Genomic DNA, 23,914 nt, shown 5'->3' on the forward strand with positions numbered 1-23,914 from the left:
GGAAGATGCCTTGGAAAAGGAAATGGTAACCCACTCCACTATTCTTGCCTGGAGAATCCCATGGAGAGAGGAGCCTGGTAGGCTACAGTCCACGGGGTCGCAAAGAGTTGGACACGACTGAGCGACTTCACTTTCACTTTCTTTCACTTTACTTTCATTAGACTGATTTAGTTTAGTCTTCTCTCTTGCTTCCCTGCCTCTGTTCAACTGTTCAGAGGAAACCAACTTCCATTTAAATATGTCATTCTTGTCTTATTCTTTGTGGGCCAACCCAGGAACAAAGTCATCATTTATGGCAAGGATTCAGTGAAAAATGTTTTTAGAGATCCATGTCATTTACTTGAAAATAATTTTAGGAAAAGAACTTAATTTATAAATTGAGGACTGGCTATTTGATGAGAAAACTCATTGCTGATTGAATCCAGAAAGCAATAAACGTAATGTCTACCTTGCCGAAGTAGAGCACCCGACAGAGATCCCTGATGATGCCAGGCATTTCTGTAATCTTCTCTCGGCATTCTTCAAACTGAGCAGCCACACTATAGCATCTGCTTATGTGTCCACACACCTGCAGATAACACAACAGAGTAAAAAAAGGTCACATGTGCATTCATGTTTAAGACAGTGGAAATCAAATCAGCAGAGATTCGTAATAATGTTTAATGATATATATGACGCTCCAAAATTAAACAGAATATTTCTACTGAATTATCAGTATTTCTGGTTAAGATACCCTATAGATGCAGGGTTGGCAAACCATGGCCACTATACGGCCACAGGCCAAGTCAACCATGATCTGTTTTTGTATGGCCAGGAAGCCTTAGCTTTTACATTTGCAAAGAGTTGTAAAAGTCACAAATAAAAACATGCAATAAGATTTCCCTGGTGGTAGCGGACAAGAATCCATCTGCCAATGCAGGGAACACAGGTTTGATCCCTGGTCCAGAAAGAGTCCACATGCCATGGGGCAATAAAGTCCATGTGCCACAACTACTAAGCCTGCGCTCTAGAGCCCTCCAGCAGCAACTACTAAAGCCCGTGCACCCTAGCACTGGTGCTCAGCAATGAGAGAAATCACTGCAATTAAAAACCTGTGCACCATGATAAAGAGAAGCCCCCACTCTCCGCAAGGAGAAAGCCTGTGCTCTGCAACAAAGACCCAGTCCAACCAAAAATAAATAAATAATTTAAAAACTATGCAACAGACTACACGTAACCTGAATGTCTCAAATAACCACCCTCTAGCCCTTTATTAAAAAAATTTGCCAACTTCTAGATTAAAGTATTTTTGCCCTGAATTCTAATAATGTACTATACTTATTAATAAAAATGAAACTCAAAAGCCTGTACTGAATTGTTTTATATTCTAAATTTTGCTGGCATATACAAAAGGTCAAAAAGATGCATTTTACAGTGATCTTAATGTTCCTGATGGTTCTTCTACCAAAGAATTCAACAGAAAAGAAGAAAATGAAAACACTAGGTATGGGAGTGGGAAGTAAAGAAGGAATTAAGGAAGGGGATGGAAGATAAGTGAAACAAAAATGGAAAAATTACAGATGTTTGAAACTGGGTAAAGGGGACATGGGATTCATTATATCACTCTCTATTATAAGGAACAAAATTAAACCAACAGATTACATATGATTTAGCACAGTACTTATTAAAGTGTGATACACAGAATAACAGCATCAGTATCATCTGGGAATTCTGTTAGAAAAGCATATTCTCAGGCCCCTACTCTAGAGTTTATGAATCAGAAACTCTGGGCAGAGGACCTGGGAGGCAGACCTCAGCAACCCAGGTTTTAATGAGCCCTCAAAGTGATTCTAAAACAGACCTAACGTCTGAACTACTAGTCTAGCGTAATAGTGTGTTTCAGCCTTACCTGTACTGACATGTCACTTGGTTTACTAGAACGATTCAAGACAGCCACACAGCGACTAAATGCCTCTTGTAACACCTGCAGAGAAAGAAGTCTGCCGTTAACTCTCGAAGTTTGAAAAGCCTCTTCTGCTAGGAATAAAACATTAATTAACCTTCCAGTATTAGAAACTTGGCAAATAAGTGTTGGCTCAATTAACATTTGTTAAATAAATAAGTAAACAAAGAACCCTGCAGTTTTTTAAAGGCATCCTACTACACTATTTTGCAAGTAATATTAAGTTCACCAATTTTGAATCCAATATCCTCAAATTCATGTTATGCAATAAGGCTCCATTTATTTTAATTTTGGTATTAGAATATAAAGAACATGCTTATCTGTTGCAATAAATTAAAGAAACTGTATCAACTGTATTTGTACTTGGTGAATTTTTTATTGCTAAGAGACAGTTCGCCTAAACTAGCTTTAAGACAAGGACAAAGATCATTCCATATTACCTCAATTCCATTCTCCCGTCTAAGCTCTTCAGCATTGAGGGCTGAGCAGTTAACCGTATGGAAAGCCAGCTCTGCAGCAGCAGGCAACAATGGTGATTCTTTTGAGAAAAGGAGGTCATCTGAAGTTTCCATTGTTATAGTCCTAATTAGCATGGGGTATCCTGCATATTTATAAGGCTGTAAATCTGAAATAATCATGGTTTTAAGTTAATTTTTAATTACATTGTCAAAAAAAAAAAAAAGATTAAAACAGTCAACATCTTAAATGTTTCCTAATTCTAGTTTATATAAAGAAATTAAACTGAGTACAAATCCCTTGGATCTTTTCTACTAGCAAACTTGTTTGGTTGACCTCTCTAAAATGTTTCTACTAGAAAAAGAGTATTTCCTGGTAGATTAAAACTAAACTTTGTGTATAGTGGTTTTGATCCTTCGCAGAGTATCTACTTTCTGTACGGTCCATGTGATCTTTATAACTTTTACCTTTTGAGATGACCAATAATCTACTTTAAATTAATGCATTTTTAAGATAGCTTAAAAAAAAAAAAGCCCCTTGGAACTGGTCCTGGTAGTCCTAACACATACATACATAAGAAAAAGAGTGAATGAATTAATGTTAAGTTTTATCAGAGGACCCCCTACCCCAGAACTTACTGAGTATAAACTCCATTTGTGAAAAGTAGAAGACTGCGTGAAAAAAAATTCTCATCTTGATAATACATAAAATGAGCTACAGCTGCACTATGGTGGCTAAAATAGTTATCAGCCAAAAAACAAACCAATGGTTTGAAAAAGACTTCTTTAGATTCATTCTCATTAGTGATGTCATGTAACTAAATGTTTTACAAATGCTTTCTGTTGAGTTTATATGCAAAACTGAATCAATTTAATCACTGCTCTAATGTCCAAGCTGCTCAATCCCCATGATGTCCCCTCCAATAAACTGGAATCCTACTGCTGCTGCTGCTAGGTCGCTTCAGTCGTGTCTGACTCTGTGCGACCCCAGAGACGGCAGCCCACCAGGCTCCCCCATCCCTGGGATTCTCCAGGCAAGAACACTGGAATGGGTTGCCATTTCCTTCTCCAATGCATGCAAGTGAAAAGCAAAAGTGAAGTCACTCAGTTGTGTCCAACTCTCAGTGACCCCATGGACTGCAGCCTATCAGGCTCCTCCTTCCATGGATTGTCCAGGCAAGAGTACTGGAGTGGGTTGCCATTGCCGTCTCCAAAACTGGAATCCTACTTATCTTAAATTAAGCAACACTCCTATTTATTTCACATCTCTCATTATTCTCTCTTTTCTCCCATCATCCTACAGAGCAAATAGGTTTCCCATTTAGTGTGTAAGCCAAGTTTAGTTCCAAGCCAATGCACACCTGTTATACTGAACCTAAATCCAACTTCCCCAACAAAGTCTAAAAAATTTTCAATGTGCTCTGAGCTTTCTGGCTGCTACTGTTTAGCTACCACAAATCACCCTGAAAACACTGGAAATTCCCAATAACCTGTACCCTAAAATCACACCGATTTCATTTGTAAAATTTTCAAAGTGTTTCATAAGATCAGAGGATTTTGAGAGCTACCACAGAAAATGAAGTGTGAGGGGATATATATGATCATTTGAAAAGTCCCCCCTTGCCTTTATTTTTTTTAAGATTTATTTATTTATTTAATTTTTTGGCTGTGGTGGGTATTCTCTGTTGCACACGGGCTTTCTCCAGTTGCAAAAAGCAGTGTGCGGCTTCTCACTGTGGTGGCTTCTCCTGTTCGGAAGCATGGTTCTAGGTGCAAGGACTTCAGTAGCTGCAGCTTGCAGGCTCTAGAGCATGGGCTCAGCAGCTGTGGTGCACAGGCTCAGTCGCTCCAAGGCATGTGAAACATTCCCGGACAAAGGATCGGACCAGTGTCCCTTGCATTGGAAGGCGGATTCTTAACCACTGGACCACCAAGGAAGCTCTGTTGCTTTTTAAAAAACAGGGCACCCTAGATGTTTTCAGCCTTTAGAGGTTTATGGATAGGTGCAGTCTTACAAAAGACGTGATCCTTAACTTCCAGGTCCATTTTAGATCTCATTTAATATGTTTATTATTAAATGGCTAAAGACAAAACTAACCAAGTACCTCCACAGAACAGAAATGTCCTTTAAGAAGGAACAATGAAATCTTATTGAGAATGTAAACTACTAAAAACATAGGCAAGAATTGGAAGGTATGAAACAAACATTTTGGGTCTAACTACAGAAAACTACTCTTTTACTGTATTTAAAATGGAATTCCAAGAGTCTTCTGCATAATTAGAAATACGTAGGAGGAAGGTTCAAGAGGGAGGGGACATACGTATACTTATGGCTGATTCACAGTGTTGTACAGCAGAAACCAACACAACATTGTAAAGCAATTATGCTCCAATTAAAAATAAATTTAAAAATATAATAATAAAAAAAATATTAACCTCCCCCCTCAAAAGAAAGAAGAGGCAGAAACGAGGAACATGGTAGAATGAACTGGAGGAAAAATCGTAACATATGTCTTACCTTCTTTATGACGATTGAAGAGAATGCTCTGAGTTTTCAGAATTAAAATTATATTCTCTGGATCTGGTCCATCCATAATTTTTGCGGATTTGGTACATAAAAATTCATAGGCTTTATTTACCTTTTCAAACATATCCTGTATGTAACCAAAGACAATCAACCTTTAATTCAGAACATCTAAAATCACAACTTAGAACACAGCTAGTTTGTATTTTACTAGTAACTTTAGTTATTATTTTTTCTGTTTTTTATATTACGGAATTCATTCCAACTGGAATTTAGGTGGCATACTTTTCAGATGAAACAACTTTTTTTTTTCCCCAAAAAAGGTATTCAATGATCTCAATACCATTTATTGAAAATTATTTCTTCACTGGCTTATACCCTATGTTATATTAAATTCATACACACCAGATACAGTTTCTGAATTATTATAAAAAGTTATAAGAGGTACTATTTTTTGAGCACTGTGGCAGGCACCCTGCTAAATGCTTTACATACATTATTTCACATAATTCTCAAAACACTATATAAGGTAGGTACCCTTATTAACCTCATTTTTAAGAAGATGTTACATAACTTGCCTAAGGTCACAAAGCCCATTGCTGACAGAGCTAAGACTCACATTCATGTCTGACTCCTACATCCATGCTCTTAATTACTATTTTATAATGTTCCCTGATCTATATGTTGATCTTTGTGCCAGCAGAATACTGTTATTACTATTGTAGTTTTACAGAGTACTTAGTATCTGGTAGTTTAAGTCTAGAAATTTAATACTGATTTCAAAATTTCTTCCTATATTGATTGTTTTCTTTCCTAGAAATCTGAACTGCTTTAAATTTCTCAAAAAACGTCCCAGGTTTTTTGATTAAAACCACCTTAAGTACATAAAAGTGATGTTTTTTCCAATGCTATCTTCCTGCTCAGGAATACTGCCTATCTCTAATAAAAAACGCTAGGCTTGAATCAGGGGAAACTACCTGAAGTTTCTAGCAACAGACTATGAGCACTGGTTTTAGTGGTCCTTATGTGATTTTATGAGTGTCCACTGGCATTTTAGTAGGAAGCTGCAAAAGACAAGATCAGGGAATACTGGCAGCAGATGACTTTAACTCTGAACCAAATTTTCTGTTTTTTCATTAACAGTCATAAGAAGTTGGATGTTATTAGAAAGAAATAAATTATGCAAAGCAATCTGAGTGGCAATGGTTCACCAACAGATGAATTAAGTTCACCCATCTCTTGGCTGTCTTCAATTACTCATGTGACAGCTCATTAATTTTCAAACAAACATGGGTAAGGAAAGAGAAGAAAAACCTTAAGTTACTAGTCGTGCTTCCCCAGTGGCTCAGCTGATAAAGAACCCGCCTGCCAATGCAGGAGAAGCCAAGAAATGTGGGTTTGATCCCTAGGTCAGGAAGACCCACTGGAGAAGGAAATGGCAACCTGCTAGGGTATTACTTAGGAGAAGGCAATGGCACCCCACTCCAGTACTCTTGCCTGGAAAATCCCATGGACGGAGGAGCCTGGTAGGCTGCAGTCCATGGGGTCGCTAAGAGTCGGATACGACTGAGCGATTTCACTTTTACTTTTCACTTTCATGCACTGGAGAAGGAAATGGCAACCCACTCCAGTGTCTTTGCCTGGAGAATCCCAGGGACGGGGGAGCCTGGTGGGCTGCCGTCTATGGGGTCACACAGAGTCAGACACGACTGAAGTGATTTAGCAGTAGCAGTAGCAGCAGAGTATTACTTATTCTTGTCTGTAAAATTCCATGGACAGAGGACCCTGGTGGGCTATAGTCCATGGGATCACAAAGAGTGAGACATGAGTGAGCACAGACACACTAGTCAAAGAGCAATCCTTTTGATAAAATGAGAGATGACCATTTATGCAAAAAACCAGCACGTCGATCAGAAGTTAATTTAACATATACTAGACATATATTATGAGGCAGACACTGGTGCATATCTTTTCTCTACCTGAAATGGCAGTAGAACAAAAGCAAGTCAACCCCAAGGCCCTAACTCCAAAGGCAGTACATACCCTCCCTTCTGGATTCTTATCAGGATGATATTTCTGGGCAAGTCTGAAGTAAGCTTTTCTAATTTTGCTCTCATCATGCCTGCAAAATAGGAAAACTGTTTCATGAATTGAGTAACGTGCAAGAAAAATGTTTACACAATCATCTAAAATGATTATTTTTAAGAACCTTACTTTTATTGTGTATGATCATATATTAGGCACCTAATTAAACCAGTAAGACTAAGTAAGGTTATTCTTTTTTAAAAAATATCTTTTAAATTTATCTATTTTAATTGAAGGATAATTACAATATTGTGATGGTTTCTGTTATGAATCAGCTATTGGTATACATGTGTCCCCTCCATCCTGAAACTCCCTCACAATTCCTCCTCACCCTATCTCCCCAGGTCTACACAGAGCACCAGCTTTGGATGCCCTGCTTCACGCATCAAACTCTCACTGGTTATCTATTTTACATATGGTAATGTATATGTTTCAATGCTATTCTCTCAAATTATCCCACCCTCTTCTGCTGAGTCCAAAAGTCTGTTCTTTACATCTGTGTAGTTTGTTGCCCTATATGTAGGGTCATCGATAAAGATTATTCTTATGTATTATCTTTACCATTAAAAAACAAAAAATTACTTATACAAGGTTACCATATTCACTTCAAATTACAAAACCATATTTGGGGTTCAAATAACTAAGAATTATTTTTAAACCAACTTTTCAAAATGTCACTTCAAACTATAATTCTAAGTTATTTTAACTTTCAGTTCAGTTCAGTCACTCAGTCGTGTCTGACTCTTTGCATTCCCATGGACTGCAGCACACCAGGCTTCCCTGTCCATCACCAACTCTCAGAGCTTGCTCAAACTCATGCCCATTGAGTCCATGATGCCACCCAACCATCTCATCCTCTGTCGTCCCCTTTTCCTCCTGCCTTAATCTTTCCCAACATCGGGGTCTTTTCTAATCAATCAGTTCTTCGTATCAGGTGGCCAAAGTATTGCAGCTTTGGCATCAGTCCTTCAAAAGAATATTCAGGACTGATTTCCTCTAGGATGGACTGGTTGGATCTCCTTGCTGTCCAAGGGACTCTCAAGAGTCTTCTCCAACACCACAGTTCAAAAGCATCAATTTTTTGACACTCAGCTTTCTTTATGGTCCAACTCTCACATCTATACATGACTACTGGAAAAACCATAGCTTCAACTATCAGGACCTTTGTCGGTAAAATTTTAACTTTCAGCCTACACTTAAAATGTTTTTTTTTCCTATCATATGTATTCTACTATAAAACTTCACTGATTAATTAATAAATCTGCATTCTTTCCTATACGTCATTTACTATCCTAGACACACTGCTATCAAATGTCTTCCTCAGGTATAAGACAAATTGCAAGAAGAGGGGAAAGATGATAATGAAAATAACTCACGGTCCCTGTCCTTGAGGGAGATTAAGCAGTTCATAAGCATCATCTATTGACATTGTAGGTGGCTTCTTTTCTACTTCCTTTTTCCAGGCATCAAGGGTATCTTTTAGAAGCTTGACCTTAAAGACAGAATTAAAATTTATGTTTAGCAGCAGCAGCAGCAGCAAAGTAAAACTATTTTAGAATATAATTTGTAAGTTACGAAATTGCTGTGTTATATTTACTTAAATTGACATTTTAGGCTAAACAACGAACAGCTTTCTAAACACAAATAACCAAAATTCCCTTCTAGTATTGTTAAATGTTAAGTAGCAAAGTATTTGTTATGGGGCTATTATTTTTTTAAAGTGGTATCTTAATTCTCTGCCAATTTTTGCCTCTCCTTTTAATTGTTAAAGAAAGTATGGAAAATGTAGGAATTAGTAATGAACTGGCAAAAATAAGAGTGTCCCAGGAATTAATGCTATGTTTTTTATGTGAACTCTCAGTTAATCTTACCAACCACCACAGGAATAGCTGCTGTTAGTAGTAACAGCACTATTATCATACCTGAGATTTAGAGAAGCCAAGCAATACGCTCAATAATATGTTGTTGTTGTTTAGTTGCTAAGTCATGTCCAACTTTCTACAACCCCATGGATTGTAGCCCATCAGGTTCCTCTGTCCACGAGATTTCCCAGGCACGAATACTGGAGTGGATTGCCATTTCCTTCTTTAAAGGATTTTCCCAACCCAGGGATCAAACCCATGTCTCCTGTACCGCAGGCGGATTCTTTACCTCTGAGTCACCTAGTAAGTAAGTGAAGTCGCTCAGTCGTGTCCGACTCTTTGCGACCCCATGGACTGTAGCCTACCAGGCTCCTCTGTCCATGGGATTTTCCAGGCAATAGTACTGGGTGGATTGCCATTTCCTTCTCCAGCAGATCTTCCCAACCCAGGGATCGAACCAGGGTCTCCTGCATTGTAGACAGATGCTTTACCGTCTGAGCCACCAGAGAAGCCCATAAATAGGTGACCCACAAAGAGCTTGTCCAGGATTAGAAACCGGAACCTTACACACCCAGATAATCATACCCTAGACCGATGAGCTATTAATCACCAAACTCAACCCCAGACTGCCTAACTTCAGCATCTGTGAATTTAATCAATCTCTTATAAAGACAAGCTCCCACCAAGCTATTATAATATGTAATTATATTATATAATTACATAATCTCTTAGTATATTATATAATTATATAATCTCTTAATAGATTGAGAAGATTAAGAAGAGGTGGCAAGAACACACAGAACTATGCAACAAAAGGTCTTAATGACCGAGATAAGTATGATGGTGTGATCACTCACCTAGAGCCAGGCATCCTGGAGCATGAAGTCAAGTTGGCCTTAGGAAACACTACTATAAACGAAGCTAGTGGAAGAGATGGAATTCCAGCTGAGCTATTTTAAATCCTAAAAGATGATGCTGTTAAAGTGCTGCATTCAATATGTCAGCAAACTTGGAAAACTAAGCGTGGCCACAGGACTGGAAAAAGGTCAGTTTTCATTCCAATCCCAAAGAAGGGCAATGTCAAAGAATGTTCAAACTACCATACAACTGCACTCCTTTCACCTGCTAATAAGGTTATGCTCAAAATTCTTCAAGTGAGGCTTCAGGCAGTATGTGAACTTAGACTTTCCAAATATACAAACTGGGTTTAGGAAAGGCAGAGGAATTTGTTCGATCATGGAGAAACCAAGGGAGTTCCAGAAACACACCTACTTCTGTTTCATTGACTACACTAAAGCCTCTAACTATGTGGATCACAAGAAACTGTGGAAAATTCGTAAGAAATGGGACTACCAGACCACCTTGTCTCCTGAGAAAACTGTACGCAGGTAGAGAAGCAACAGTTAGAACTGGACATGAAACAATAGACTGGTTTAAAATTGGCAAAGGAGTACGTCAAGGTTGTATACTGTCATCCTGCTTACTTGACTTCTATGCAGTGTACATCATGCAAAATGCCAGGCTGGATGAAGCACAAGCTAGAATCAAGACTGCTGGGAGAAGTACCAACAACCTCAAATATGCGGATAATACCACTCTAAAGGCAGAAAGCAAAGAGGGAACTAAAGAGCCTTCTGATGAGGGTGAAAGGGGAGAGTGAAAAAGCTAGCTTGAAACTCAACATTCAAAAAACAAAGACCATGGCATCCAGACCCATCACTTCATGGCAAAAGAAGGGGAAAGAGCAAAAGCAGTGACAGATTTTATTTTCCTGGGCTCCAAAATCACTGTGGACAGTGACCACAGGCATGAGATTAAAAGATGCTTGCTCCTTGGAAGGAAAGCTATGACACATCTAGACAGCATATTTAAAAGCAGAGACATAACTTAGCTGACAAAGGTCCGGACAGTCAAAAATATGGTTTTCCCAACAGTTATGTACAATGTGAGAATTGGACCATGAAGAAGGCTGAGCACCAAAAAACTGATGCTTCTGAATTGTGGTGTTGGAGAAGACTCTTGAGAGCCCTTTGGAGAGCAAGGAGATCAAGCCAGTCAATCCTAAAGGAAATCAACCTTAAATATCCATTGGAAGGACTGATGCTGAAGCTGAAGCTCCAATATAACCTGATGGCAAACAGCTGATGCAATGAAAAAGGACCTGATGCTGGGAACAACTCAGGGCATGAGGAAGTGGGGGCAACAGAGGATGAGATGGTTGGATAGCATTACCAACTCAGTGGATGTGAGTTTTAGCAAACTCCAGGAGGGTGAAGGGAGGGAAGCCTGGTGCGCTGCAAGGCGCCATGGAGTTGAAAAGAGTCAGACACAACTTAGCGATGAAACTTCAACAAATTTTGTTACATGTATGAAATTGAGTTTGTTTTTGTCAGAAAAGATCAAGATGGTAAAGTCCTTTTATGCTCCCTGAAAAAACTGTCTTTCAGTTTAGGATTTACCCAAATACACTCAAATTACAGAGTGCTTAAGTAAAAAGAACTATTTAAGAAATCTATTATCCTTCTTAGAAAGAAGAAATACCCAGAAGCGATTAGAGGTTATTTTTATGATTTAAGAAGGCACAAATTAATCTGCTGACTTACCGGGTCTTTAATTGGCCAATCTGGAAACCGGAGTGTATCACAAAGTTGTTTGAGATAATAAATATTACAAAATAGTTCATTTTCTAGTTGTGGGTAGTTGATAACTGGGATGGGACAATATTGATAAAGTGCTCTTGTGTTACTCTGAAGACGAGGTGTGAAATCAGCAAGATGGGCAGCAATCTTCTCTATCATGAGCCGCCTACAATTAGAAAAGTCTCCAAGCATTATGATGGAATTATTTATTTTAAAAAATATTTACTTACTTGGTTGTACCAGATCTTAATAGAGACATGTGAGACCTAGTTCCCTGACCAGGGATTGAAACTGGGCCCTCTGGATTCGGAGCATGGAGCCTTAACCACAGGAACAACAGGGAAGTCCCTATTTTATTTTGTATTTTAAAGAAAAGTTTACGACAGGAAATCATGCAAGATAATTACATGGATCTTCTTCAGAGTAATTCAGTTATTGACCTAAAATGAGAGCTTAAGAATGTTACTCAGAGTGTTCTAAATTTATTGTGTACAAACACTCTATGGATATAAATTTGTTTGTAGTACTACCTATAGAGAAGACCAAAGAGAAAAAGACTGAGAATACCAACCCTTCTTACTGAAAATTCAGTCATTAGACGGTCAAAAGGTATGGAATCTGCATGCATGAGGGCACAGACATGGAATCAAGTCAGCTCTCTCCCCAAAGAAGCTCACTCTGTGGGCTTTATTTTAGTTAAATTAGCACAACCTAGGATCTGGCCCTCAGCTAAGCAGAAACCGGATCGGCTCAGGATACACAAAGCTACATCCTTTAGATGAGGGACTCATACCAACCAATCTCAGAAGAAAAATATTACACAGAATAATTATAATAAACTTATTCATATTGCTATACATTTGTTCCCAGTGAAAAATATGACAGTCATACAGAATATATTCAAATTGGTGACTAGTACATGTCAAGCCTATAGGTCAAACTATTAGAGAAGCCAAATGATGACCAGCAGGTAGCACTGTGAGTGTGGGCCAGCCAAAAAAAGAGTGGGTAACTGACTCAGAAAATCAACTGCCATCCAGCTAGGAAGACTGAGGGGTTGTCCAGAGAGGCAAACTTGACACTGGAATCATGAACTGCCAAGTCTTTACCAGACACAGCCTGTATGGATACTGATATCTGCTTCTGGGCCTCTCCTTTTTCTTGGTGGAAAATGGACTTTACTATGGCATTCCTCTGGCAACTTCCAGATTACGGTCAATGTGTGCTGGCTAGCACACATTGAAATTAAATTAAATTTCAATTTAATTAAAATGAAATTAATTAAAATGACTCTAGGTATCTCTAGTCCGATCTACTTTTGTGGGCATAGTTTTTAAATGGGACACAGTTCTATTTCCAAATACTCAGAAGAAGTGTCTTAATTTAAGCCCCATATGTCCCTTACATATACATTAATTCATTGCCTGAAAGTCCAGTGGCAATAGGCTCCATACCCTCATGTAAAACTCTACTAAGGTAACAGTAATTTTGTCACATCACGTTAGAACAAGAAAAAAGCTGAGGGCCTTGTGAACAAGTCACTTGATTTGGCACCAATGACTACTGTAGCTTGAGATTAAGCAACTACTAAAAGTAAATCTTTTCACAGAAGTCAAATCAGAAGGCAAAAGGTTGAGAGTCTGTATAAAATACAATCGACTGGTTATTTACCTCATTTCACTGCTCCAGATTGCTTCTGGAGTATCAAATTCTCCTAGAAAGATCTCAGAAAACTTTTCAGGCTCGTAATTTTCTAAGTAACAAACCATTGCTTCTGGTAGAATGTGCCCAAGTATACTTCTCTGAAAAATATCCTGTCCTTTTGTCTTTAAAACAAAACAAAACATAGTTAGAAACACTTTAAAACTTTAGTTATCTTCCAGTTTTCTACTAAATGAATTGGGATTAGAGAACATTTTAAGAAGCTAATTGGAACATACTGCTTTTATGCTTTGGAAATTTGATGGAAAAAAATGGCAAAATGAGAATAGTAAGGTTCCTGGTATGACCTGCCTTGGAATGAGCTCCAAGATGGAACTTGTATCTAGCCCTGCAGCAGCCTTAATTCTCCTCAGGGGTCAGGTACTGCCAACATTATTTAGGGCATTTGGCCTCTGACCATGTGTAATGGTAGTGACCAACAAAAGGAAAACCCAGCAAAGATTTACATCAATTATTCTGTTACACTGCTGGCAGTAGTTCCCAACCTACACTTGCTTCTGTTTTCAAAAATAAGTCTAGAAAAATCAAGATCTTAAAGCCTATCCTCATGACGTGTGGATAAAACTTAGATGGAGAATTTCTATTAAAAGTAATTATAATTAATGGTATTAAGAACTTCATATTCTCTGGTTGGCCAAATGGAGTCAGGGTAATGTTCATACTTTTATCATGGTAAATTTTTAAACTCATTTCTTTACCTAACTTGGGGGGGAACCCCTAAGGACTATAAATACTTTTCTTATTTCCTTCTAGGCAAACTGAGGACATTTTATTCCTCTAGGATCTGACAAAGAAGTGAAAAAAGCCCACATATGATTTTACTACTTAGTGCACAGACAAATTAGATGATGAATATTTTCAGGCTTTTTACTAATAAAAGCCATAAATTCACTGTTAAACTTTTAGGCGAAGAACTGCTGTTCTGTCCTTTAGAATACTATTATTTGGTTCTACATCTAGAGTTCTGTTATAAACAAATAGTGTTTTGCTGTAATTATTCAAAATAGTTAGGTGAAATGATTTTATAATATAAAATTTGAAAAAGATTACATATACATAACTGCACAGAGAAAAGGGGAAAAAAAGAATGACAAAAGTGCTTTATGTTGCATTAATGTGGTAACATTAGACCCAACTTTTTAAGAAACTTGTTATTCTCATTTTCTATTTGTATAGAGCTATGGAAACCATACTTCCATGGGCATCACTTTAATATTGTTAGATTGTAGATAGATTACTTTCTAGGGTTTTACTGGCTTCTCTATAAAACATGCAGTTTTGGTCTTGTGTCTGTTGTCAAAGTAATGTAACACTCCTTGGTTAGTCTCTTAAACAGAGGTCCAGTTTCGATTTATACCACTCTCAATAAAATCTGAAAATCAATGTTTCATGAAAAGTCTAACAAAATTTCAAACAAGATTCAGTTATTTATTTGCAGTAAACATTTCTGCAAAATGTAGGTCAAAGTTACATTTGTCAAAGCTACCTGGATAAAGTCTCATTTTTTATATTCCTATTATTCCTCCCCAAGTAAAATGGCAAGAATACTTGAGAGCACCTGAAAAAGTAAGTAGCCTCAAAATAAAAACTTAGCACTTCTCCCACACTGGGATCTGAACAAAAAGAATGTGAAAGTCTTACTGAATCTGAGCTGACTATATGAGACTCAGGCATATAATGAATTATTTACTACCACTACTAATTAAATTTTACACAAAGGGAACAAATTATACTCATAGATAGCAAATGTCAGGTTATACTCATATCTATAATTTAAATATTAAGTCTAATAGGCAATATTTATTTGAAAACATTAGCTTAGACTTTCTTTGTGCAAGGTACCACAAGGAAAGCAAAATTTGAATAAAAGAATATCTGCCTTCAAGTGCTTATAAGCCAATAAACATATACAACTTAGGAAACGTTAGTACCAGGACAGGTTCCCCAGTATTAAGTCCCATATTCAGAGGATTAATCTGGCTTACCTCTTCTGACTTGAAGGCCTGTTTGGTATGTGTGTACTTCAAAAATCTAGGGGGAAAAAAAACTACTTATCAGGTACAGGAACTGATTTAGATTTAATAACCTTAATTTTCTAAGACTGGGTTTTTTTTTGAAGTATAGTTGATTTACTATGTTGTGCCAGTCTCTACTGTATGGTGAAATGACTCAGTTATACACATATATTCTTTTTTCATATTATTTTCTATTACAGTTTATCACAGGATATTGAATATAGTTCCCTGTGCTATACAGTAGGACCCTGCTGACTAAGACCAGATCTTTTTTATAAATAAAAGCCATAAAAAAAGGCTCTTAAACTTGTAAATCCATATTCTCAAACTGCTGAATTTTTATTTAAGGCAAGATTTATATGAATTAGAAAAAATTTTTAATGATGGTCATATAATAATTATATAATAAAAACATTACTCAATTTTAAGAAAAAGCAAAATGTAAAACAATATAAATACATTAAATCTGTATGATTAAAATACTAGATGATGATACAATTTTTATGTTAGATGTGGTAAAATGGTGTGATTCTGAAAAACTTTTCCCCAATCTTCTAATTTTCAAATTTTCAGATATATAAACACCTCTTAAAATGAAAAATATAATAAAGGCAATGGTATGCTCACAAAACATAAATTCAATAAATCTGTCCATGTACAATTCAAATAATTTCAAATAAATTTTACCGAGCAACAGGAAGCACATTGGAACCTGTATACATCATGATGAAGAAAAATACTCCACTTAGATAAAGTCGAGGTAACTGTGGGTTATCTTGCATAATATGGTATAACAAAATAGCAACCTTCTCAACAAGGATAGGGTCAAAGGTCAACAGTAGCTAAAAAAAAGAAATAAAATGTTTTTGTTACTGGGCTATTAAAACTTGCAACATCATCATTCATCTTAGGTTTTATGCATTTCATGTGCTTAAGTTACAGTTTCTCCTAAGTAGAAAGTGGTGGTGATGGTTTAGTCGCTAAACCAGATCTTGAGATCTGTGGACTGTAGCCTGCCAGACTCCTCTGTCCATGGGATTCTCCAGGCAAGAATACTGGAGTGGGTTGCCATTTCCTTCTCCAGGGGATCTTCCCAACACAGGACTTGAACCTGGGTCTCCTGCATTGCAGGCAGATGATTTACCAACTGAGCTAAGAGGGAAGCCAAGCAGTAAGTAGTAAAATAAAAATCAGATTGACTCAGTATGTTTGTCTACCAGCTTCTAAGCAGATTTGAAAAATATTTTATAGATTTAATGCAGAGACAGTAAAATATTAATAGAGAAGTAATCAAGATTTATTCATTAAAAGCCCAACCATGCCTGAAGCTGTTTTGTTTGATTAGAGGGAAAATTGTTTTCTGGGCAGGACTCTTCCTGAATGGACTTCTCTGTTAATGACAAAAGGAAAAAGAAGAGTAGCTACACTTTGGGTTAGTTTCAGGTCAGTTTATTTGAAATGAAGCATCCTGTGAAGACTATTTGGGAACTCAAAGAACTGAGCAGAGCACAGCTTTCAGGGGAACAGCACTAAAAACAATAGTGCAAGTGCAGGTACCAGGCAAGAGGGTAACCAAATACCAGTAGGGCTGCTACTACCAGACGGTACCAAGAGATGCCATCTCCAGAAATCTGAGCTAGCAATACTGAAGGAACTATCTGGAATCTCTGGAATGCACCTGGACTAATTAAAAAAAAAAAGTGTCAAGTACTGCTATGACTAAACATGTGATAAATTTAGTAAGTTTTATCTTAACAAATGTAACATTTCAATTTGCCATGAACACTTACTTTCGAGGAATCCCCAATTTGGAGTCAAACGCTACCAGTAAAAAAATTACAATAATGAAAATAAGTATTAGCTCAGACTAGGGGTCAAAGTTCTAGATTCAGTATATGAGACTGCATAGCCATATGTCTTCAAGTAATTTACATTTTTCTGTTTTTGGTGTCTTATCTATTCAACAAGGTATTTAGATTATACATAGTAAAATAGTACTAGGATGTATTTTACAAAAGAAAAACTGAGACATAATAACATAGGATTTTTCCTAGAGTTAATGGTGTTAAGATTAGACATCACTCTAACAAAAATATGGCAATTAACAAGCAACAACCTAGAATATCTGAAATAGTGACTATACCATAAAACTTAGGATATTCATTTGCTACATCCTAGACCATTCCAAAAATCCTGAAGCTGTATTAGATGGTAAAACTGGTTATTGCTCTTATAGTCAAATGATGTACAGAAACCTGTACCGAGCAATGTAGATAGATAATGTTCCTGAAAAACACTACAGCTTCCTAACTATGCTTTGCAAGAATAAGGCCTCCCAGAATATAGAAAATTAAGTGAAAACAAAAACAGCTTCTAAGAAACTTTTTTATTTTAACGGTATAAAAAAATACAGGAGGCACAAACTGCTTAAAAGCAGCTAGGTTTATCAATAAATTTCTTCTATCATTCTATTGATACTTGTTCAGATATTACCAAGAACTTTTGGTTAATTAAAATATATCTTCCCCTCAAAACTTCATGGTACGCTGACCACATCTCTTAAAATTTGTTTTTCAGTCAATCCTTCCTGGCCCGAAATTCAACCTTGTTTACATCTACTTCTTTTCTCTCAGTTTGTAAGTATTGGAAAATGTTTGGCAGAGGCAGATGTTTTAGGCACGGTCCTTTATCTACATGAGAGAGGCCAGGATGGAAAACAAACCCTTCTCCTGTACCATGTCACATGTGCAGCTACAGAGACATCTAGGCTAGGGTGGTAGTAGCTGCAAGAAGTAACTGCAGTGCTCTTCAGAAGAGTACACGAACACTGAAAAGCTGGCAAGCTTAAACAACAGAAGTTGGGGAAGATTTTTTTTAAAGTTGATAGGGCCCTGTCACTGTCATATTCCAAGTTTTTTTTCATTACCAGTGACTTTCACAGGCACCTATTATGTATCTGTGAACATAAAATGATACTGAGTAACTCTCCTCTCCCTTCTCACACCAAAGTACAACTGAAAGATACAAACTGCACAAGTTACTGACATATTTTAAAGTCACAAAATGTGTGGTTAATATAAAAAATTAGATCTGACAATAGAATAATCAATAGATAGGGAAAACAATGACCTGAAATCTCAAGGAACTGACTTAGTTGGGGCTCATCTTGAGTTTAGGCAGCTTACTTCCCACAGAGTAGAATAACAATAAGGAATAAATAAAAGATACTTTAGTACATCCAGTATAATTTCAACTCAATACTCTGGATCAGCTGAGATCCATGGAAACATATAACTAAGAAGACTCAAAATGCTGACAAGACTGCTGCATCCATGTCTTGAGATATAATCCAGCACGTCTACATCTGTGGCCTGCTGTATGCTTCCCTAAAACAGTACCCCTAAAAACACCATCATGCACCATACACTTGAGCATGTCACCTTTCTGTTATTATGTTGTTGGGATTTTTAAGAACAGATAATAAAAAAACATCTTGAGAAAATTTTGGAGCCTGGAGGCTTCCCAATTCTAGGTTCTTGGATGTACACCCTTCCACAGTAATTCATGTTTTTTGAAAATGGAACAGACTACAATAAAACAAAGACTGGTGCTCACAATACAGTTAAATAAGGGAAAACGATTCTGAAAATATTATTCCTAGTTTATTACATAAAAGTAACTTACCTGAATAATATGGGGAAGGCAAGCATTGTCTGACAATAATCTTTTCACTCTGGGTAAAGGCCGAATGATGGCATTATCTTGATCCCTAGAAAAATATTTTCTACGGTTAATATTTAATTTAATACCTTTATTAAAATTTGTATGTTCAGAGAATGTGGCATTCTACTAGGCATGAAGCATGTTACCTTATGTTTTTGTTAATGAAGACTAAGCTCTCATACAGCTGGGAACATGATTAGGTATTTTAGTTTAAATCTATTTGACTGCTTAATAGGATTTCATTTCCTTCCATAAGATTTCCTCGAAAAACAGTACCCTAAAACAGCCAGAGGTTCTTATTTACTATTTAACTGATTAAACTTGATGTTGTCCAAAACACTGTCAGTGGATATTACCCCCAAAGGGCATATCAAACCTTTTCACATAAATTTAAACTTTAACTACTCAGTATTTTCCAGATAAGGCCTTAATTTTTATGCTACATTACTTCTGAATACTAACTATGTTTTTAAGCTTGACCTGAATTCATATTTTAGAGAACTGGAATTATGAAAGTCTCAAGTACTATAAGATCAACAACTAATCAGTAAATTCCATGACAAAATATCTTTATTATAGTAACAAAACAAGATGATATATATTCAAGTTTGATAAAAATTGAAAAGTTCTATGCAAGGGTTACGATTATGACTATCACTGGATACCTTCACTAGTCAAGTGCGGCAAGATATGGGCCTAGACTCAGGTTCTTAAACCAGGAGAGACTAACCTGACAGATCAGGAGCAGGCACTAGGCACTCACTATTATGAACTACAGTGTTTATTTCAAAATGTTCCTACCCCAATCACATGAATATGACAACTTGTACTGTTGATAGAGAACAGCTAGTAAACCTCAATTTTTAAAGATTATTTGAAGCTTCCCAGACGAAGTTGCTTTTTAGCTACCCTATCAATAAAATTTGCAGATTATTTCATTATATCATTTCAAGAAGCTCCAAAATTCAAAACAGCATTCCCTCAAAAAGTCACAAATGGAAAACCTTTGCTCTAAGTCACTAGAAAAATACAATGCCTTAGAAAACATCTATAAAAATGAGGAAAACAACATGTTTTAGAGTCCCTGTTAACCATGGAAATATTCAGTTACATTTTACCTGCTTGGAAAATATCCACACATTGTGATCAACATGTTCAATATAAGGGTGGCAAGGTCAGTTTCATTTAGTACAGCCTGTCCACTGGCTAAGAGACACCACTTAAGCTGGGGTATTGCCTGAAGTGGTCGCCATCCATCCATGCCTTGAGCCCAGCATCTGGTTTTTGCATTTAACATTCCTTTGGTCCACAATTCTTGCATCTAAATGAATCAAAGGCATCATTATTACAAGCAGACCAAACAAAATGAAGTTTGCTAATGTTTTCTATTTCACAGAAAATATAAAGCTATGAAATGTATGTGCAAATTCACTATTAGAAAACAACAGATTTTGTTGGCAGGCCTTCAGGCACTCAAATTTGTTTAATATTAGAAAATAACCATTTAGTTGGTTAAACTGCAGAGCATTAGAAACATACGAAATAATAAAAACCATAGGCAGAGTATAAACAAACAAATTACATATAAGCAGAAGGCCTGGTCTTCTATAAAACTATCTTTGACTAAATGCCAACTTAGCCTGGAAGTCAAGACTGGGAGGGCAGGACTTCCCTGCAGGGCAGGTGGCCCAGTGGTAAAGAATCCTCCTGCCAATCCAGGGAACATGGGTTCGATCCCTAGTCCAGGAAAGTTACAAGCCACAGGGTAACTAAGTCCATGTGCCAAAACTACTGAAGCCCACGTGCACTAAAAGCCTGCATATCACAACTATTGAGCCCACGTACTGCAATTACTGGAGCCCACGCACCCGAGAGCCCATGCTCCACAAGAGAAGCCACTACACTGAGAAGCCCATGCACCACAACTAGAGAGTGGCCTGCACTTGCCGCAATGAGAGAAAGCCTGCCATAGAAACAAAGACGCGGTGCAGCAGCAAGAAACAAAAAAAGACAGAGACGGAAGGACCAAACATCACCAGATGTTCAGATGGAAGTTGCTATTGAACTGGATATGCAATTTTCAATGACTTTAAGACTGCATATTAAAACCTACCTGTTCATACCATAAAGAAGCATTACTGTTTAACATAATTATTAAGATAGCTATTGTTATATAAAAGTCATGAAAAATCTGAGCACTACCTCAAAACTTTATAATTTTTATTTTCTTAATAATAATACCTTAATAATGAGGTATACTTGATTTAAAATGTTAATTTCTGCTATACAGCAAAGTACATTCTATTGCACACATATACTTTTCCATTATGGTTCGTCACAGGATCTTGAACATAGTTCCCTGTGCTATACAGTAAGACCTTGCTGTTTATTCATTCTATTATATATATACTAGCTTGCATCTGCTAACTCCAAACTCCCAATCCATCCCTCCCCGACTTTTTTCCCTCCTTGGCAACCACAAGTCTCTGAGTCTGTTTAGGTTTCATGTATAAGTTCATTTGTGTCGTATTTGAGATTCCACATATAAGTGATATACAGTATCTCTTTCTGACGTACTTCACTTAGTGTGATAATCTCTGGTTGCACCCATGTTCCTACAGATGGCATTATTTCATTCTCTGTTGTGGTTGAGTAGTATTCCACTGTATTTAGGTACCATGTGTTGCATGTGTTGTTCTTTATCCACCCATCTGTCAACAGACATTTAGGTTATTTGCACGTCTTGGTTACTGTGAATAGTGATGCTATGTACATACAGGTGCATGTACCTTTTGAATTACAGTTTTGTTTGGACATATGCCCAGGACTGAGACTGCTAGATCATATGGCAACTCTATTTTTAGTTTTTTGAGGAACCTCCATACTGTTTTCTACAGTGGCTGGACCAGTTTACAGTCCCATCAACAGTGTAGGAGGGGTTCCCTTTTCTCCACACCCTCTCCAGCATCTGTTATTTGTAGAGTTTTTAATGATGGTCATTCTGACTGATGTGAGGTGGTATCTCATTGAGTTTTGTTTCTATTTCCCTAATAATTATTAGGGATGCCATGACAACGGCTTTTAAAGTGTTTAATTGCATTCTGAGGATGCATTCCTCTTGAAACAGTTTTATTTATTGATTCATTGCTCATGCCATAGCACAGGGGAACTTAAGTTCCCACACCAAGGATCAAACCTGGGCCCCCTACAGTGGAAGCGTGGAATCCTAATCACTGAACCACTATGGAAGTCCCAACAGCTTTTAAAACTAAGAATTAAAGACATGGCTGTGTGTGTGTGTGTGTCTAGATATGTGAGTCTTTCAAATTGAAATGAAGTCCTTGGAACTGATGATAGCAAATTAAATCGCAGATTTAAAATACTAAACATCTCTATATGTGCTAAACAGGAGGACATCAAAAAGGCTAAGACTTCCATGAAAAGTTTCTCTGAAACACATACCTCATGAAATCCATATGGCCCACTCCTTTCTTTGTCTGCATTGCCAAAGTACCATTCCTTTTCACTCTCTCTCTTCATATCTGGAGCAGCTTCAATCACATTGCTCTAAGTTTTAAAAGGATTTAGTTATTTTTCAAGGCAGAAGTCTAAGGGGACAGATATCATAAAAAGTTAAACAGCACTAATTTCTTGAGTTTATATGTCTTTAGAAATCCACCTAAAATTTAAATTACCTGATTTTAACAGTTGAGAATTAGACACCTAACAGTACTAAAATGCTACTTGTTATTATGCATATGAAGTAAACAGTTTCCTAAATTCACTTGGCTAGCTAAGCTAAGTCACTTCAGTCGTGTCCGACTCTGTGCGATCCCATAGATGGCAGCCCACCAGGCTCCCCCGTCCTTGGGATTCTCCAGGCAAGAACACTGGAGTGGGTTGCCATTTCCTTCTCCAGTGCATGAAAGTGAAAAGTGAAGTCGCTCAGTCATGTCCAACTCCTAGCGACCCCATGGACTGCAGCCTGCCAGGCTCCTCTGTCCATGGGATTTTCCAGGCAAGAGTACTGGAGTGGAGTGCCATTGCCTTCTCCGATTCACTTGGCAATCTAAGCTAAATTCAAAGACATCTATATGCCTGATTAGTAAGTGTTAGTCGCTCCGTAGTGTCTGACAGTTTTCGAACCCATGGACTGTAGCCCACTAGGCTTCTCTGTCCTTGGAATTCTCCAGACAAGAATACTGAAGTGGGTAGCAATTCCCTTCTCCAGAGGATCTTCCTGATCCAGGGATCAAACCTAGGTCTCCTGCTTTGCAGGAAGCTTCTCACCCATCTGAGCCACCAAGGAAGCCCAGTAATAAATTATCAGACACTAAAATTTTAGCAGCAAATACTGCAAATAGCTATATAATCAAACACAGGCCACTAACCAAAAATACAATGCTTAAAATATTAAAGTTCTTTTGAGGGAAAAATTTACAACAACTGAAAATTTCAATAAACACCTGAGGTCAAATAGTTACACAGGAAGATATTCAGCTTTTTTAAATAGTTACTTTCAACCTACTACCCTCATGACAGATAATTCTTTCAATTTCATATACCACTGTTTATGACAATCTAGGACAAAATTTTTATGTACTTAGTATATTTTATTAAAACATGATTTAAATACCCTGATTACTATCAGCTTTCAGTTAGATTTACATAGAGGTATAGGAAAGTAGTTAAGAACATAGATTCTGGCTTCTAACTCTGGCTCTGTCCATAATTAGGTGATCTTGGACAATATACTTAGCCTCTCTGTAGTTCCTTTATCTCATCTGTAAACTGGGAGGGCTGTTATGGGATTTAGAGATTTATTATATTGTGTATAATAACAGTACCTTAGTTCAGTCCAGTCACTCAGTACTGTCCTACTCTTTGCGACCCCATGAATCGCAGCACGCCAGGCTTCCCTGTATATCACCAACTCATGGAGTTTAC

General features: G+C 37.2%; 1 protein-coding gene across 1 annotated transcript in view; it reads right to left on the reverse strand.

The window, feature by feature from the left end:
• The window catches only part of DNAJC13 (DnaJ heat shock protein family (Hsp40) member C13), a 162,160-nt gene that overhangs the window by 41,012 nt on the left and 97,234 nt on the right, over window positions 1–23,914 (reverse strand). The window contains exons 27-39 of the mRNA XM_005906542.3: window positions 22,430–22,534; window positions 20,086–20,288; window positions 18,929–19,013; window positions 15,932–16,086; window positions 15,215–15,260; window positions 13,179–13,333; window positions 11,472–11,673; window positions 8,383–8,498; window positions 6,965–7,043; window positions 4,916–5,051; window positions 2,383–2,567; window positions 1,889–1,963; window positions 449–568 (exon numbers count right to left, since the gene is read on the reverse strand). Of these exons, the coding sequence (XP_005906604.2) occupies window positions 449–568; window positions 1,889–1,963; window positions 2,383–2,567; window positions 4,916–5,051; window positions 6,965–7,043; window positions 8,383–8,498; window positions 11,472–11,673; window positions 13,179–13,333; window positions 15,215–15,260; window positions 15,932–16,086; window positions 18,929–19,013; window positions 20,086–20,288; window positions 22,430–22,534 (1,662 nt within the window). The remainder of the gene's footprint in view (window positions 1–448; window positions 569–1,888; window positions 1,964–2,382; window positions 2,568–4,915; window positions 5,052–6,964; window positions 7,044–8,382; window positions 8,499–11,471; window positions 11,674–13,178; window positions 13,334–15,214; window positions 15,261–15,931; window positions 16,087–18,928; window positions 19,014–20,085; window positions 20,289–22,429; window positions 22,535–23,914) is intronic.

This window comes from Bos mutus, chromosome 1, assembly GCF_027580195.1.
Source record: "Bos mutus isolate GX-2022 chromosome 1, NWIPB_WYAK_1.1, whole genome shotgun sequence".
NCBI classification, from domain to species: Eukaryota; Metazoa; Chordata; class Mammalia; order Artiodactyla; family Bovidae; genus Bos; species Bos mutus.